This window comes from Aspergillus tanneri, assembly GCF_003426965.1.
Source record: "Aspergillus tanneri strain NIH1004 chromosome Unknown AapTan_7_pilon_pilon_pilon, whole genome shotgun sequence".
Lineage (NCBI taxonomy): Eukaryota > Fungi > Ascomycota > Eurotiomycetes > Eurotiales > Aspergillaceae > Aspergillus > Aspergillus tanneri.
Genome location: NW_022984634.1, coordinates 990,175 through 1,006,183, shown reverse-complemented (window position 1 = coordinate 1,006,183; position 16,009 = coordinate 990,175). Strand labels below are relative to the sequence as shown.

At 47.5% G+C, this 16,009-nt stretch overlaps 4 protein-coding genes across 4 annotated transcripts; 2 read left to right on the top strand and 2 right to left on the bottom strand.

The window, feature by feature from the left end:
- Window positions 1-1,553: 1,553 nt before the first annotated feature.
- chl1 (DNA helicase) lies at window positions 1,554-5,700 on the top strand (the record flags this gene model as incomplete). Its single annotated transcript, XM_033571553.1, has 9 exons — window positions 1,554-1,677; window positions 2,055-2,221; window positions 2,281-2,660; window positions 2,960-3,632; window positions 3,692-3,862; window positions 3,917-4,479; window positions 4,842-4,934; window positions 5,087-5,285; window positions 5,482-5,700. The coding sequence occupies 9 exons, from the start codon at window positions 1,554-1,556 to the stop codon at window positions 5,698-5,700; spliced, it is 2,589 nt and encodes an 862-aa protein (XP_033424868.1).
- A 542-nt stretch (window positions 5,701-6,242) lies between these two features.
- On the bottom strand, window positions 6,243-7,419 carry ATNIH1004_006925 (uncharacterized protein; the record flags this gene model as incomplete). The annotated part of the gene is made up of 2 exons (XM_033571552.1): window positions 6,243-6,964; window positions 7,026-7,419. The coding sequence occupies 2 exons, from the start codon at window positions 7,417-7,419 to the stop codon at window positions 6,243-6,245; spliced, it is 1,116 nt and encodes a 371-aa protein (XP_033424867.1).
- Window positions 7,420-8,332: 913 nt separating this feature from the next.
- On the top strand, window positions 8,333-13,820 carry pld3 (phospholipase D; the record flags this gene model as incomplete). Its single annotated transcript, XM_033571551.1, has 3 exons — window positions 8,333-13,629; window positions 13,689-13,757; window positions 13,814-13,820. The coding sequence occupies 3 exons, from the start codon at window positions 8,333-8,335 to the stop codon at window positions 13,818-13,820; spliced, it is 5,373 nt and encodes a 1,790-aa protein (XP_033424866.1).
- A 453-nt stretch (window positions 13,821-14,273) lies between these two features.
- On the bottom strand, window positions 14,274-15,806 carry ATNIH1004_006923 (uncharacterized protein; the record flags this gene model as incomplete). The annotated part of the gene is made up of 1 exon (XM_033571550.1): window positions 14,274-15,806. The coding sequence occupies one exon, from the start codon at window positions 15,804-15,806 to the stop codon at window positions 14,274-14,276; it is 1,533 nt and encodes a 510-aa protein (XP_033424865.1).
- Window positions 15,807-16,009: the final 203 nt, after the last annotated feature.

Sequence of the window (16,009 nt, the reverse complement as noted above, 5' to 3'; positions counted from 1 at the left end):
TAGAGGGGTGGTTAGTTAAAAAAAAGGCGACTAGCGGGGAAATTGGTTGGCTAGAACAAGGGAAAAGGTACTAGCAACACTTTAGTAGACTTGAGGGCCTCACACATCCAACGAAAAAAGGAATGCCTCTCATCCACCCTAAACACGAGGACAAGAAACTAGGCCCAATAGTTTGTTGGGGCTGTCAAATAGGGCCAAGGGAAAGGATGGAGATTGAGTAAAGCACGGTGTAGATACAGTAAAGTAGGTACTCTATGTTTGTACACGGTGCTTGGTAGGTGAGAGATGGTGAAGTTTAGTAACTAATTAATTAATTTATTTGTTTATGATGATTAATCCCCTCCTTTATTAACTATCAAATTTACCCGAGCGGTTTCCAAAATAAAAAAAAAAAATTAAAAAAATAAACAAAATAAGGATTTATTTGTCTTGTGCTTCATAATCCATTAAAAGCAAGAATATACTTTGTACAGAGCACAATAAGTTAATCTGATAAATAGTAACTTCCTCGTATATGGATCACAGTCCAAGGAAAAAGAGAACAAGTTAACAATGCAGCTGTACCCTCTAGTCTGTATAGCGCAGTGAACTTATTTTTAAAAAACAAAAAGAAAAGGAAAGAGACAAACCCACAGGTACAAAATATCCAAGGAAGAACCAAAGACCGTTAGTTGCTATCAGTTTGAGTAAGATAAATATAGCATAATGCATCGGATTGAAACAGATGTTTAGGGATCCTCTTACTAAGGAGGTTGAAATTGTACATGTATTATTTCATACCCTCCTGTAGGATGCCTGCAAAGTAACTAACATATTCTTACTTTAGGTAAGTATACTAGTATGTGCGTAAAGGCTCTCTCTTCGTATTTGTTACCTATCTTTTATTAGTTTACTAATTAATTATTATTGCCTAGTTCTTACTCCAAGTTCTCTAGGCATTTCGTGATGGTTATGTTGAGTACGTTAGTAACTACCTATTGGACTAGTTAGTTAATACTCCGTAGGCTTACTATTACTTCATATTGACTTGTTTTGCTGCGCCTTCGGCTCTTGGTTGCAGAGCCTTCTCCTTTTGCTTACTCCACACCTAGTATAGTACCTATAGTCCAAAGATAATAGAGACACTACAGGATGGATGATGCCTACATTGTATGTAGCATCGTAAGATTTAAAAATAATTTCGGCCAAGAGCTTTTGCTGTTGCTATTTTAAAGCCTTCTTCGGTCTGGTACAGTTGTTGTACAGGAGAAGAACGTGGGCATTGTCAATTTGCCCCCTCTGTACGGAGAATAGGTGAGGAAGATGGGGGCCTGAAAAAGGCTAATTTGATGCCTGAGGATTGGACGAGTGAAAAGATAGCTTGTGGGACTTATCTGTCGAACACCACGAAGTGTACTCTGTACATCGTGAAGATACAGACTTTTTTTTTCACGCCAGTGTCAGTTCACTTTGCAAGATTTGAGCAGCTACTCAGGATTAATGAAATTATAGTATTCATTTTTGCCTAGTTAGATCCAAAATCCATACAAGAACCTAGACCTGGAAGAAGAACCATGGATCTCCGGCCTGAAGATTTCAACCACCCTTATTCTCCGTATGACATCCAACTGGAGTTTATGCGCGCCCTTTACAACTGTCTCGAGGAGCGAAAAGTTGCTATTTTTGAATCCCCTACTGGTGAGGCCGTCCTTCCGTCTTAGCCTTGCCGTCTTCTAACGTACTGGACGGCAGGCACTGTGAGTGATATGATTAAGCTTGTTGTCAACTGCGCCTTCTCGAAATCTATTAGTTTACAGTATACTAAAATATCCAAAAATTACCATTTCGCCACTACACCTTCTTTGCCCGGCTGCTGACCTTTTTCTTTTCTTTTCTTTTCTTTTTTTTTTTTTAACACATTCTATAGGGGAAATCGTTGAGCTTAATATGTGGCTCCTTAACCTGGCTACGCGATCATAAGCGCAACACCTTCCAGGGAATTGTGGACAAAACAACGCGTTAGACTAGAATTGTAATTTTACCAATCGGGTAGAAGCTAATGTCCTGCTATATAGGCGACGAGGGCGAACCAGAATGGATGTTGGAATTTGCAAAGCGCGAATCAAGCCGTGCCATCACAGATAAAAAGAAAGAACTTGAAGAGCGGCTAGCAAACATAAGACAAGAAGAGGAGAAATTGAGAGCTGCTCGTGAAAACCTTGAAAGCCACCGGAAGAGACAGGTATGACCTGTACTAAAACTATAAGATGGACAACCGCAATGCTGAAATTCTCGAAATAGAAAACTAGCACATCATCTACTGATTTGGATGTACAAAACGAGGATTATTTTGCGCTAGATGACTATGATAGCGAAAATGAGGACCGAATGATTTCAAAACAACAACCAGAGCACCCTACTGGTCTATCCGCCAGCACCCTGGAATTGCTGGAGCATTTTCAAGGGAAAATCCCGTCCCGGACCCAGGGAGAGGATGACGGAGATGATTGTGTTAAGATATTTTATTGCTCAAGGACACATTCCCAACTAACCCAATTTGTGAGCGAACTACGGCGCATTGTTCTGCCATCAAGCATACCAAAAGAGCTGGAGCTAGGCTTCGTAGAAGAAGAACTTGAGGAGCGAGTTAAGCATCTGCCTCTTGGCTCTCGCAAGAATTTGTGCATAAACCCACGTGTGGCTAGTTTGGAAAACCAAACATCGATAAATGAACGCTGCCTGGATCTACAACAACCAGGTGTCGCAGCAGAACGCAAATGCCCTTTTTTTGCCGTCAAAGAAGGAAGAAGTACCGCTGTTCCGGTTTCGGGATCATGCACTCGCAACAGTCAGAGACATTGAGGATCTGGGGAAACTTGGTAAGAAGATTGGTATATGTCCTTACTATGCATCCCGATCTGTGATAAAGCACACTGAGGTACAGAGTTCGTTGGCTTATTTTCGATTCTATTGCTAATAGATCACAGATCGTGACACTTCCATATCCTTTGCTCCTTCAGCGATCAGCCAGAGAAGCCCTCAATATTTCTGTCAAGGACCATATTGTTATTATCGACGAAGCCCATAACTTGATGGATGCCATATCCAATATTCACTCAGTAACAATCACACTTTCACAGCTGCAAACATCTATTATACAATTGACAACGTACGCGCGGAAGTTTAAGGCTCGCTTGAAAGGGAAGAACCGGAGCTATATTGCACAGACTATTAGACTTGTGGGTTCAATTGCTGATCATTTACGATCTATCCTAGTGGACACATCGTCCTTGGAAGGCTGTGTCCAACCTTCCGATCTCATGACGGGAAAAGGCGTTGACCAGATCAACCCTTATAAACTATGCCGGTACTTACAGGAAAGCAAGTTGGCGAGAAAAGTCGACGGATACGCCGAGTTTTCTGCAGGAAAAGCAAATGACCAGGCGTGGACGAAATCTACAACGCCAGTCCTCTTCCATGTACAGAGCTTTCTCTTACCATTGATGAACCTCTCAGCCGAAGGAAGACTATTTTATTTTAAAAGGCAGGACGATGTCCAGTTGAAATACATGCTTCTTGACCCAACCAATCATTTCCGTGAGATTGTCGAAGATGCAAGAGCGGTCGTACTTGCTGGCGGAACCATGTCTCCAGTAATAACAATGAAATCTGTTTCTCTTGTCGGGATACCACAACTGACACGGATTTACAGATGACCGATTATATAGACCACTTATTCTCCTATGTTCCGACTGAACGGCTGAATACTTTTAGCTATGGCCATATTATCCCGCCGGAGAACTTAGTCGTACATACGTTAGGAAATGGCGTCCTTGGTTCTGACTTCGACTTCACCTATGAAAGCCGGAACGTCGAGAAGTTGGTAGGTATTATTTTGGGTCATGCAGCCTTCCAAGCCATCTAATTGCTCTTCCAGATTATCGATCTAGGGCGGACAGTAGCAGCACTCTGTCAGGTCATCCCCGATGGTGTCGTTGCCTTTTTTCCAAGTTTTGATTATTTACATCGAGTATTGAGCATATGGCAGAAACCCGTCTTAGGCGAGAACTTCAATACTATCTACGATCTGATTGAGCGCAAGAAGGCTATTGTGCATGAGTCACGCGATATGACAATCACTATTGAGGAGCTTCTTCTGGATTATGCTAAAACGATAGAATCGGGCCGTGGGGCTCTACTGCTATCAGTAGTTGGTGGGAAGCTGTCGGAAGGCATCAATTTTTCAGACAGACTAGGACGAGGAGTGTTGATTATTGGGCTACCCTTTCCGAATATGCACAGTGCCGTATGGCAAGCCAAAATCCAGTACATTGAGCAGAAAGCCTCCATGCAAACCTCTGGCACGGACTCGAAGTCGGCCGCAAAAGCTGCGGGAAGGGAGTTTTACGAAAACTCCTGTATGCGAGCAGTTAACCAGTGCATTGGGCGAGCCATCAGACATCAGAATGACTACGCCGCCATTGTACTCATTGACAAACGGTATCATAAACCAAATATACAGGCGAAATTGCCCGTGTGGATTAAGCAGAGCATGGCAAACATTTCTGCGCAGGAGCCTCCTGGTGTGAGAGTAGGGAGCATTTCCAAGTTTTTCATGCAGCGAAAAATAAATAGACAATAAAAAGGCAGAGTGAATAAAGGAGAAACGATTATCGTCCCCTGGCACGTTGTCGCTACTTAACTACATATACTCCGTAGATAATTCAGATGGCGCATTGTCACGTGCCTGGTTGTCATGGGATGCCAAGACCTCAGAGGGTTTGACCCTAGTCTAGGGCAAGCGAAGAGTTAGCACACACCCTAGCCGCCCGGCGCCTTGATTTCAACATCTGAGCCCGCAGCACCTACGACGGCATCCCTTCATCGCCAAATATTCTTGTCGAGCTCAGCACCGTCGACAAGATGCCTACCCGTTTCTCTAAGACAAGGAAACAGTGAGTTGACTACAGGCCTCCCTCCAGCGTCTCGGATTTGCCAGAATGTCGTGTGGTTGTGAAATGCGACAAGCCGATGAGAATTCTCCTCGAACGACTCTTCATCGAACACTCCCAAACAAACAAAACTAACTAGTATTTTTCTTTCGCAGCCGTGGCCATGTGTCCGCCGGTTACGGTCGCATTGGCAAGCACCGTAAGCACCCCGGTGGTCGTGGTATGGCTGGTGGCCAGCACCACCACCGTACCAATCTCGACAAGTATCACCCTGGTTACTTCGGTAAGGTCGGTATGAGATACTTCCACAAGACCAACCAGCAATTCTGGAAGCCTACGATCAACCTCGATAAGGTACGTTGGAACGTTTGATTAGTTCGGACAAGGAACGCTGGAAGGGACGATATATATATATATATATATATTGTGGAATACTAGGCGGCTGTTGAATTGGACTGCGGTAATGAAAAAGAGATCGGGGATACGTTCGGACTGATTTGGCCCTGGGCTTTGTGGAAATTTCTTTTGCTAATCAGTATACTTGGTATAGCTGTGGTCCCTTGTTCCCACCGAGAAGCGTGATGCCTACCTTAGCGGACAGAAGACCGACACTGCCCCCGTCATCGACCTTCTTCCACTTGGATACTCCAAAGTTTTGGGCAAGGGTCGTATCCCTGAGATTCCTATCGTTGTCCGTGCCAGATACTTCAGCCGGGATGCTGAGAAGAAGATCAAGGAGGCAGGTGGTGTTGTTGAGCTTGTTGCTTAGGTCGAACCATGTGGAAGGATGAAGAACCTGGGCGGTGCTGCGCTGATTATGATCGGTGTAATAAAGGGTTAATCTTATCGAAAGGGATTTGAGGACTCGGATGGGAGCCGCGGATCGGACGCATTGATCCGTGTATTTACAAAATAAAAGGTCTTTGTTTGTAACGAGCACATGATGGCCTCCGGACGCCCTTACGATCTCACAGTATTAAACAAAAAATACCATTCAAGAGTTTTGACTTTTTCTCATGTCAGGGGTTATGCGTTGGTGTGGTAAATAAGGATCGACGTTCAGTATTGCCACATAGGCATCTATTGGCATTATGACCTCAGTGGAGGTGCGTGTTGGGTCAATCGATGCAACTTCGAATACAACGTCGTGATCGTTATGTAGATCTGGATAGTCGATGCCCGGTCGTACCTTCACGCACATCCTTCAACACTATCGGAAATAGGAGCACGGTTGAAAGGAATAGAATTTAATATACCAAAATAGACTGTAGCTTGTATTTCATATATCCACAACGTTCGAGAATATCAAGCTTATATCTTTGATTCACGAACGGAGCCTGACGTTTTCGCGTTGTTCTTAGAAGCGGCAAGGGTCTCATTGATAAACCGCACTGCTTCGCGAACCATCTTAGGAGTTACTTCATGCGCAGCACTCTCATCAATAATGTCCTCAAATGCCACTCCGCCATCAGCGAACCAGCCAGTGGGCCCTATGGCACGTTTCAGCCAAGTGAGAAAAGCCTCTCCTCGGTGATAAGGTACCAGTTTATCAAGCCCCCCGGACAGATTGAGAATCCTTTTGCCTGCCAGACATCGTGTGAAATGCGGCCGTAAAGCTTGCTTCTCTTGCTCATTTGGCTCCCCCAGAAGTCCATCGCGCAGATAGCCAATATCCGAACCTGTACTCAAACAGCTGAGGAACAAGCCTGCGGGGTCATATTTGTTTATCGCTTCAAGAAGCGTAGAAGGGAATGCTTCGGAACTTAAGAACTGGGAGCCCGGGGGATCGCTGTTTGTCCATGATGGGAGTTTAGATAATCTTGCACGATCCGCCATGAGGCTCACATAGTCAGGACAGCCGATGATAACGACGCCGGCACTCACGCGAGGCTCATGTAGAATGCAACTCCACGCTGCATGACCGCCTAGGGAAACACCAAGGACGAGATTATCCAAGATTCGTCGTTCAGCATTGGGAAATACGAAAGATGGGAGATAGTCGATCAGAAGTGATACATCTCGGGCAGTGCCCTCTGGGTTTGATATCAGGCCAATCCCGATAGTTGGGGGACGCTGTCGGCGAGGAACACTTACGGAATATGGAGAACATGTCCTGCGCATGTCGAGGATTTCCTTGCCTCCAGGCTTCATTTCCAAGGGGATTGACTAGTCTCGAACCATGATTTCTTTGGTCAAACGCGACGGCAATCAAGCCCTTGATAGGCTCCTGTGAACCAGGATTAGTTTGGATCTTTTGGTTCCAGCCATTGATGATAGCTGCAGCGATCCCGGCCATTCGCTCCTGCGTCGCCAGTCTAGGGTGCAGCAGCCAGAGACAGGCGATATCAGTAGCTTGAGGGGGAATTTCATCGAGGCCAAAAACTGTCGTAAGGATCCCAGCGATGGGATACGACTTTCGCGAGACGGGCTGCAGGTTGGAAGTTGCGCCATCCGGCGTGGTATCCAACGTATTCAATGGGTCTGCCATCTTTGTGTCTTTTGCCTTTGGCTATAGATAACTGTCCGGGTAAGATGATACAATGCTGGCAAATACAGCAATGTCGGACACAGACGCTGGGCACTTGTACCGCTACCAATCTCGACGTTGGTTTGTAGCCCCCAGTGCCCGAAAACAGCCGAGACGTAACTGCTATACGCCCCAACGAACACCATCCAACAACCTAGCCGGGAGGAAAGTTCTCTACGTAGGTGCTACAGCTGTTTTTTTCATGATCTATGATATTACAGATCTAGCATAACGCCAGTACCTTGGCAGGTACCTTATTTGTACAGGTGCCTGGTATTGTATGGATTCTACTGTAATTTTACGGATTCCACCCCTGAGATACCTACCTAGTACTACATATGTATCAAGCAATCGTTATCCAAAACATAGTAAAGTTGTTTATGAGCTATACTGGACCTACGTCGTTAGTCCATCATTCCATAGCATTCATTGACGACCAGAATTTGTTGTGTTTTCCCGGTAAGGGATCAACTAGCTGCCCCTTTATGAGGCCACGGTAAAGCGGGCCTTCCGTCTCCAGTCGACCTGCCGTTAGTTATATACATTATATTATGTCAAAAGGTACTTAGACTCCGTGGCTAGAAGCAGCTAACGCAACCACTCCTTTAGACGGAAGCCGTCTCGTCTCAGCTTGACGCCCCCTCCCCTGAACCAGTCGGCGATTTATTTATTTAAAATTTTTTCTTTTCCGTTGCTCGTATTTTCTCAACTCTTCCTCCCTTTTCTGTCTTGTTTAGCGGGGGTACTGCGTTGAAAATGAATGCGCAGTGAGCGTCTGGACGGGTTTCATAGGATCTGCTTGATCCGCTTGTATGGCTATCCTCGACCGGCCCATGTCCTTAGTTAATCTTCTCTCTTGCGGATAGTGATGAACATGACCGAATCTACGGCCTATCCCTCAGAGATGGACGAAAGCAAGCTGTCTTCACCCATCCCTTCCCCAACTGGAACCCAAGACGGCCTTTCGGCAGACAACGCACACGTTGCCAATGAACGAGACCAAGCGAACTATATGCACCCGGAAGAGCAAGGGTATAATTGCACCTTGGAAATAAATGGGAAATCCCGTGCAGAAAATACCAATGCACCCGAGGAGGTGCCATTCAGGCCTTCGAAGGATTCACCTACATCGGTGAGCCCTCGACGACCAAATATTCTGGCAAACAGTGCGCAAAGGTCCTTCAGCCAAAGCCACCGGCAGCCTCACACCGGAGCGCCTGCCTCTCCCCGCCATCCAAGTGTACAGTTTACCCGAGAGCCTTCCGAGAATGATCACTTCCCGGAATCAAATAATCAATCTAGACCCTCGTCTGCTATGGGTGATGACGTGGATTCAGGATTGAAGGGAAAACAATCTATCTTTACTAAATTAAAAGCCTTTGCAGCCTCACCATCATTTAACTCGCATTCGCGGTCAGCGAGTGGCGCAACAATCGGAGACCAAAGGCAGATTAATCATGACTTTGCCACTCCCGGTTCTGAAAGGGGGGAGTTTCGTTTTCCAAACACTCTAGAAGAGGAGGGGAGCGATGTCGATGCCGATGCTGAGGAAAGTGCCGGAGAACAACATGTCCGCCAGCGCAAAAAGAAGAAACAGATACGACGACCGCAGGGAGACGAGTCTGCTCCACAAACAGAGCCGAACACACCAAAAGCCACGAGCCGACCGTCATTCAATCTAACTGCCCCGTTTGCACCTTTCGAAAATTATCGTCCGAACTTCTTCCCTCGGCGAAACACCGGGGACTACAGCCAACACCGCGACGGGGTATCGGAGGATGAGGGTCGGGATCGGCTCAATAGGGATACAGCCTGGAGACGGAGAAGTGCTTGGCTGGCGAACAGCCGTGGAGTAACCAATAGCGGGCGACAATTGGATTCGCAAACGAACCCAGATGAGAGACGGCCCAGTAACCTTAGGCGCTTAACTGGGTTCGGGCCGTCGGAGAATGCAGAAGGACCCTCTGCGCCCTGGAGGCGACATCGAGCAGAGCGTGGTTCAAGCCTTAGCGCCCAAAGATGGCGACAGATAAAGGCCGGGCTGAAGCTAATCGGACGGCGCAGGGTTGACAGCACTGTAGACCATGCCAAGTCAGCCGAGCTGCTTGCTGAGCTGACTTCAGGGGTACCTGCAGCTTTGATTTTAGCCAGCATGTTTCAACGTGATGAACATGGGAGCAAACGAATCCCAATCCTTCTTGAACAGCTCAAGGTTCGAGTTACGGACAGCAAAATTGACTCTCATTCTGGAGATCGCCACCTCGTATTCAGAATTGAGCTTGAATATGGTAGTGGTATGACACGGATGAAGTGGATAATTCACCGAACATTGAAAGATTTCGCAAACATCCACCTCAAATACAAGCTTCATTTTGGAACTCAAAAGTACATACAATTGCGGAACCCCGAAGGCGGGCAAAATCTTCCGCGTTTTCCTCGGAGTGCGTTTCCATACTTGCGAGGCGTCCGCGGCCTGGACAGTGACATGGAGGACGAAGAAGAGGAAGGTGGCTATGAGACAGCTGCAGAGGCAACGAGTGGCAACGAGAGAACCGGCAAGAAGCAACAGCAATCTCGTCGGCGATCGTCGGGTGGTATATCTCGACGACAGTCTACTGTGACGAATACAGAAGGAGAAGGAGCTGCAGGTACGGCAGAAGCCGGCCCGGCTACTAAGCGAGAGAGTTATCCAGAGAGACAGAGGAAAAAGCTGGAGTCCTACCTTCAAAAGTTGATCCGTTTCCTGATCTTTAAGCCTGATAGCAACCGCTTGTGTAAATTCTTGGAGCTGTCCGCACTGGGTGTTCGCCTTGCTGCCGAAGGCAGCTATCATGGCAAAGAAGGTTATTTGGTCATTCAATCATCCAAAGGCCTCGATTTCCGGAGGGCATTGACTCCGGCTATGGTAAAGAAGCGCCATTCACCAAAATGGTTCCTTGTCAGACACAGCTATGTCGTGTGCGTCGACTCCCCCGAAGAGATGAACATATACGATGTATTTTTGGTGGATCCCTTTTTCAAACTCCAAACCCAAAAGATCAGTTTACGGAATCAGAAGGCTAAAGAGCTTGCAAAGTCGGCGAAGGAGTCAGCTAGGCATCCACAACATCACACGTTGAAACTCGAAAACTCGGAGCGAAAACTGAAGCTCTTGGCCAGGAATGAACGCCAGCTTCATCAATTTGAAGATTCTATCCGGTTTATGGTCGAAAACACCCCTTGGGTAAAACCGAATCGATTCGACAGCTTTGCCCCGGTGCGTCAAAACTGTTTCGCCCAATGGCTGGTTGATGCTCGTGACCATATGTGGGTAGTTTCGCGCGCGATTAACCAGGCAAAAGACGTTATCTATATCCATGACTGGTGGCTCAGTCCCGAGCTTTATATGCGGCGGCCAGCTGCTATCAGCCAGAAATGGCGTTTAGATCGCCTTCTTCAGCGTAAGGCTCGCGAAGGAGTTAAGATTTTTGTTATAATGTACCGAAACATTAACTCCGCCATCCCCATTGACTCAGAATACTCCAAGTTTTCCCTCCTTGACCTGCATCCAAATATCTTTGTCCAAAGATCTCCCAATCAGTTCAGGCAAAACACTTTCTTTTGGGCGCACCATGAAAAACTATGCATCATTGACCACACCCTGGCTTTCGTTGGAGGTATTGATTTATGTTTCGGCAGATGGGACACACCACAACATCTACTCACGGATGACAAGCCGACGGGGTTCGAGACACCCGATGGACCCAAGGATGCGGACCACTGCCAGCTTTGGCCCGGCAAAGACTATTCCAACCCGCGAGTCCAAGACTTTTATGACCTGGACAAACCTTACGAAGAGATGTACGATCGAAATGTCACCCCCAGAATGCCCTGGCACGATATATCAATGCACGTTGTTGGTCAGCCAGCTCGAGATCTCACTCGCCATTTTGTCCAACGCTGGAATTATATTCTGCGTCAGCGAAAGCCAACACGACCAACGCCATTTTTATTGCCACCGCCTGATTTTGACCCTGCAGACTTAGAAGCCCTTGGCCTTGATGGAACCTGTGAACTTCAAATATTGCGTTCCAGCAGCGCATGGTCGACTGGCACGTCGGACATCACAGAGCACAGTATCATGAATGCCTATGTCAAACTGATTGAAGAATCCGAGCATTTCGTATACATCGAGAATCAGTTTTTCATCAGTACATGTGAGATTGAGGGTAGAAAGATCGAGAATCTAATCGGGGACGCGCTGGTGGAACGAATTACTCGGGCCGCGAAAAATAAGGAAGCATGGCGCGCCACCATCATAATTCCCCTGATTCCCGGGTTTCAGAATACCGTGGACAGCGAGGGCGGGACAAGTGTCCGCCTTATCATGATGTGTCAGTATCGGAGTATCTGTCGAGGAGAGACCTCTATATTCGGAAGACTGCGAGCTTTGGGTATTGAACCTGAGGATTATATCCAGTTCTTTAGCCTTCGTACTTGGGGGAAGATAGGTCCACAGAAACAGCTGGTCACTGAGCAGCTTTACATCCATGCCAAGTGCATGATTGTGGATGACCGGGCCGCAATTATTGGGTCTGCAAATATCAATGAGCGGTCCATGCTAGGATCGCGGGATTCAGAGGTAGCAGCCGTAGTACGCGATACAGATATGATTTGGTCTACCATGAATGGCCGCCCATATCTCGTAGGACGGTTTCCACATACCCTGCGTATGCGTCTCATGAGGGAGCATCTGGGCATAGACGTCGATGAGTTGATGGAGCATTCAATGGCGACCGAGGAAGAGCTGCGAAGGATTGAAATCGCAGAACAAGACACCAAGCCAGCAGAAGACCAGGAAAGACCCGATTCTGAATCCCTTATGCAGGAGAAGCAAACTGAACGGGATATGATCGAACGCCGACATCGTATGCAGGATGAATTTCTCTCACGATCTGAAGACATGCACAGTTTTAATCACGATGTTGATTGGGAGCAGAGTAATAATCCGAATCTCAAATCGAACAGAAAGCTCACTGCCGATGCGAGGGTGACCGCCAATCAAGAGCACAAAAAGGATGTCGACGGCTTCGGGCTTGATCGTCTTAATACTGCGGTACAAGCTGGATTGGGAGACGCCCGCGATTCCGAACTTTTGGACGCCAGGACTGAGGTGTTACTCTCTCCCATCGCGTGTGAAGGTAAGGGCACTGTTCGGCAGCCGAAGCAATCGCCACGACAAAACACGCAACCTAGTGATAGAAAGCCCAAACAAGCATCTCCTGATAGAGCAACTAATGATGCCGAGCCGAATTTAATTGTGGAAGGACTTCCAGCTGCTCGTCATCCCGTACTAGCGTCGGGGCAAGAGACTGAGAGCAGCAACGGCAGCGCTGCCGTAACATCCAAAGATAAACACGACACGTCTAAGTACCATCTGCTAGGCCCGGACGTGAAACATATCTTCATCGACCAAAATTGCATGAGAGACCCTGTGATCGATTTGTTCTACCTAGACACCTGGTACGCCGTTGCTGATAAAAACACGAAGATTTTCCGGAGTGTTTTTCGTTGTATGCCTGATAGCGAAGTGAAATCCTGGAAAGAGTATAAAGAATATACCGCCTATGCTGACCGTTTTGCGGAGATGCAAAACCATCACAGCTCTAAAGCACCCCACTTATCATATCAACATCAAAGACTGACAGGCCCACCTGGGGCGGGTACCGTACCTGGCTTAGGTGTCAAACCAAATCTGCAGGTTGCTGGTAATAGTGCAGAGAAATCGCCGATCGACAGTCCTGAATACCAGGGAGCTGGTGCTACACAAAATCTCGGCGAGCGATCACCATCCGAGCTGGCAAAACAGGAAATGGTATCGTCTTTGGACGAGAAAGCTGCTCAGAGCGCAACAGACGTGTTATTCTCAGGAAACGGACGAAATGGGCGCCACGAAGAAAACGGTTCATCTGGAGAAGATCTCGAGAAGCAGCGCTCGGATCTCCCCCTGGTTGACTACTCAGATGCCTTGAACCGGAATGCTACGACGCAGTCGCGACGGCGAAGACGAAGAGCAACAACATTGGGTTCAAAAAGAGACTTCCATGCATCAGATGAAATGATGGATAGGCAGCGAGCAGAGGATCTCTTGGAGCAGGTCCAGGGGCATCTCATCCTGTGGCCGTATGACTGGTTTGTAATCCACTAGCACTTGGAGGGGATAATGACATCTTATATTGACCACGTTGCAGGCTCGAGAAAGAGGAACAGGGCGGGAATTGGCTCTACACGTTGGATCAGATCTCTCCACTGGAAATATAGTAAGTTCTTTGTCGTGCAAGACCTGGAGATACGTACCATCCTAACTTCAGTATAGCAATTAATGAGTTAAACGTCTATATATTACTTAATTCTTCCATATCCAGATGGATCATTTGGACTTTGGGTCCTCTGTTTTGGAGTTCTAAAAGGCGCGCCGTCATTAGCGTTCCATAGTTAGCGGCCATCCTCGCTTTAGACATGCTATCCCTTTGTTTTAGATCTCTCATTGTCACTTTGTACTGATTATCGTGGCAAGTCCACTTAGAACACCCCCATAGCGAGCGGACACTCGAGCCACGTTTCCCTCTGTTTTTGCGTAAAACATGTTTGTTTTGTTTTGTTTTTATTATGTCCGTCCAACCCAACTGAATAGCGGCGGTATTGTGGATTGTCCGTAGATACGATGCTTTGAATATTACGGAAAATATTATATTTAACGTCTAGCAGTAGGAAGTTGCTTCTTGATGTTTGTGCTGAAGATAGATACATGAGCTGCGATTACTATTGATATGACACTAACTGCCCAAGGTGGAGGTTGGAATCGAACCTCCCACAGTGGAAGTAATTCGGGCGCGGACCTTGCTCAAGCCATCAAAGTTGGCTTGAAGAGCATGGGTCAGCAGGCTACTAATTGGGCCGCCGTGGTTAGAGGTCTCGCGGTCAAGGATCGAGGCATCAATGAGATTGTATGCACACAGAAATGCACTCTGAAATTCTCGGGTGCGTGTACAAGCGCGACCTATGTCATTCATGTAATTGGCTGGATCCTGCAGGCACAACCGTGAGGCCGCCAGCACGTTTTGCCTCGCTAGAGCTGTCCTTTTGATGTTTATTAGCGCACGCTGGCCACGAAGATGGGCAGGTATGTGTTCGGGGTGGTACGCTCTGCTGGCTTCTTCTACAGTATCTGCGTTGAAAGAACCAGGTGGGTCAACGGAGATCCCGGTGGTTGTGAAATCGATTGTGCCGCCGTAAAACTTGAGAAAGGCCAAAAGTTGTTCCCCTAGACTGTTTGGCATTCGAAATCGGCCATGGTTCATCTTCAGAAATCCCACGAGGAGCATCACAAGAACATCTGACCCGATGGATAAATTATGACTGCCAAATAAGCCTCGTGATTCTAGGATAAGACGAGAAGCCACGTAAAGCGGTCGGATCGAGGGATATTCGGCATGGTAATCCCGTATGTAGTCAACAGAGGGAGGCAAGCCCTCCCCGCAACGGAATTTCAATTTCATGCTGGTGGGACCATGGATAGCTGTCAGGACCAGACTTCGTCTACTGTGCAGATGGACTCGATTTCCAAACGAGGAACATCGCCGAAGAGCATTCTCGACATCTCGCAATAGATTTTTGTAAATATCAAGAACTTGGGGCCGTGTAGCACTCGGTTTGCGAAGCCTTTCGATAGATCGCGCTGAGTCTGGCACCGGGAGGACAAATTCTAAATCCGAATGGCTCATGGCCAGTCCAGTTCGCCATGATCCGACAAGGTGAGGAGGACGAGGCACGATTCCTGCGAGCAAACGGCCAATTTCTGCGGCAACTTGATCCACATACTCTTGTTCGTGGATTTTAGGGGACATATACTTCTCAAGCGCCCGGATCTCTGCATCCAGCTGCGAGACACCATCGAGATACTTGTAGTCTGGCCCTAAGAAGTCCATCCATGGGGACTGCTCAGGCCGGTTGTTTCCCGCATCTGCAGCCCACTGTATTTGCTCCGAGGGAACTCCTTGAGAAGTACATACAGAAGTGCCCTGTCTAAGGGACCCAGCTTTCCGCCTGGCGCCCGTCGAATTAGGGGGTGAGGCGGATTGTGGTGTAGCAGCCGAGGATAGCTCTTCTGATGCCTGGCTATTTGGGGTATTCCATGTCGAGAGAATCTCAGGGCGGAAAATCCCTTTGGGGGGTGTTCTATTGATCACTTTACGAACTAAACTGGCTCGATTCGAGGACCGATGCGCTTCAAGTGTCCTTTGGAGGCTGTTTTTGAAAACAGTCGGATCGCTTAAGTAGATCTGGGTCCCATGAAGCGCTCGACGCATGACACGTGACGAAGGGAGAGTGCGACGGAGCCGAGATGATAAGAGAGATGGAGTCAAGAAGGGTGAGAGAAGAAGTAAATGAGTGGAGAGACTCAAGTGCATGGCCGCAGAGTCAGCAGCGCAATACAAGCATTGCGAGGCTCCGGTCACAGTCTGGGACATATGCCGGAGAAAGAGGGGGGATGATGAATGAGAATAAGAGG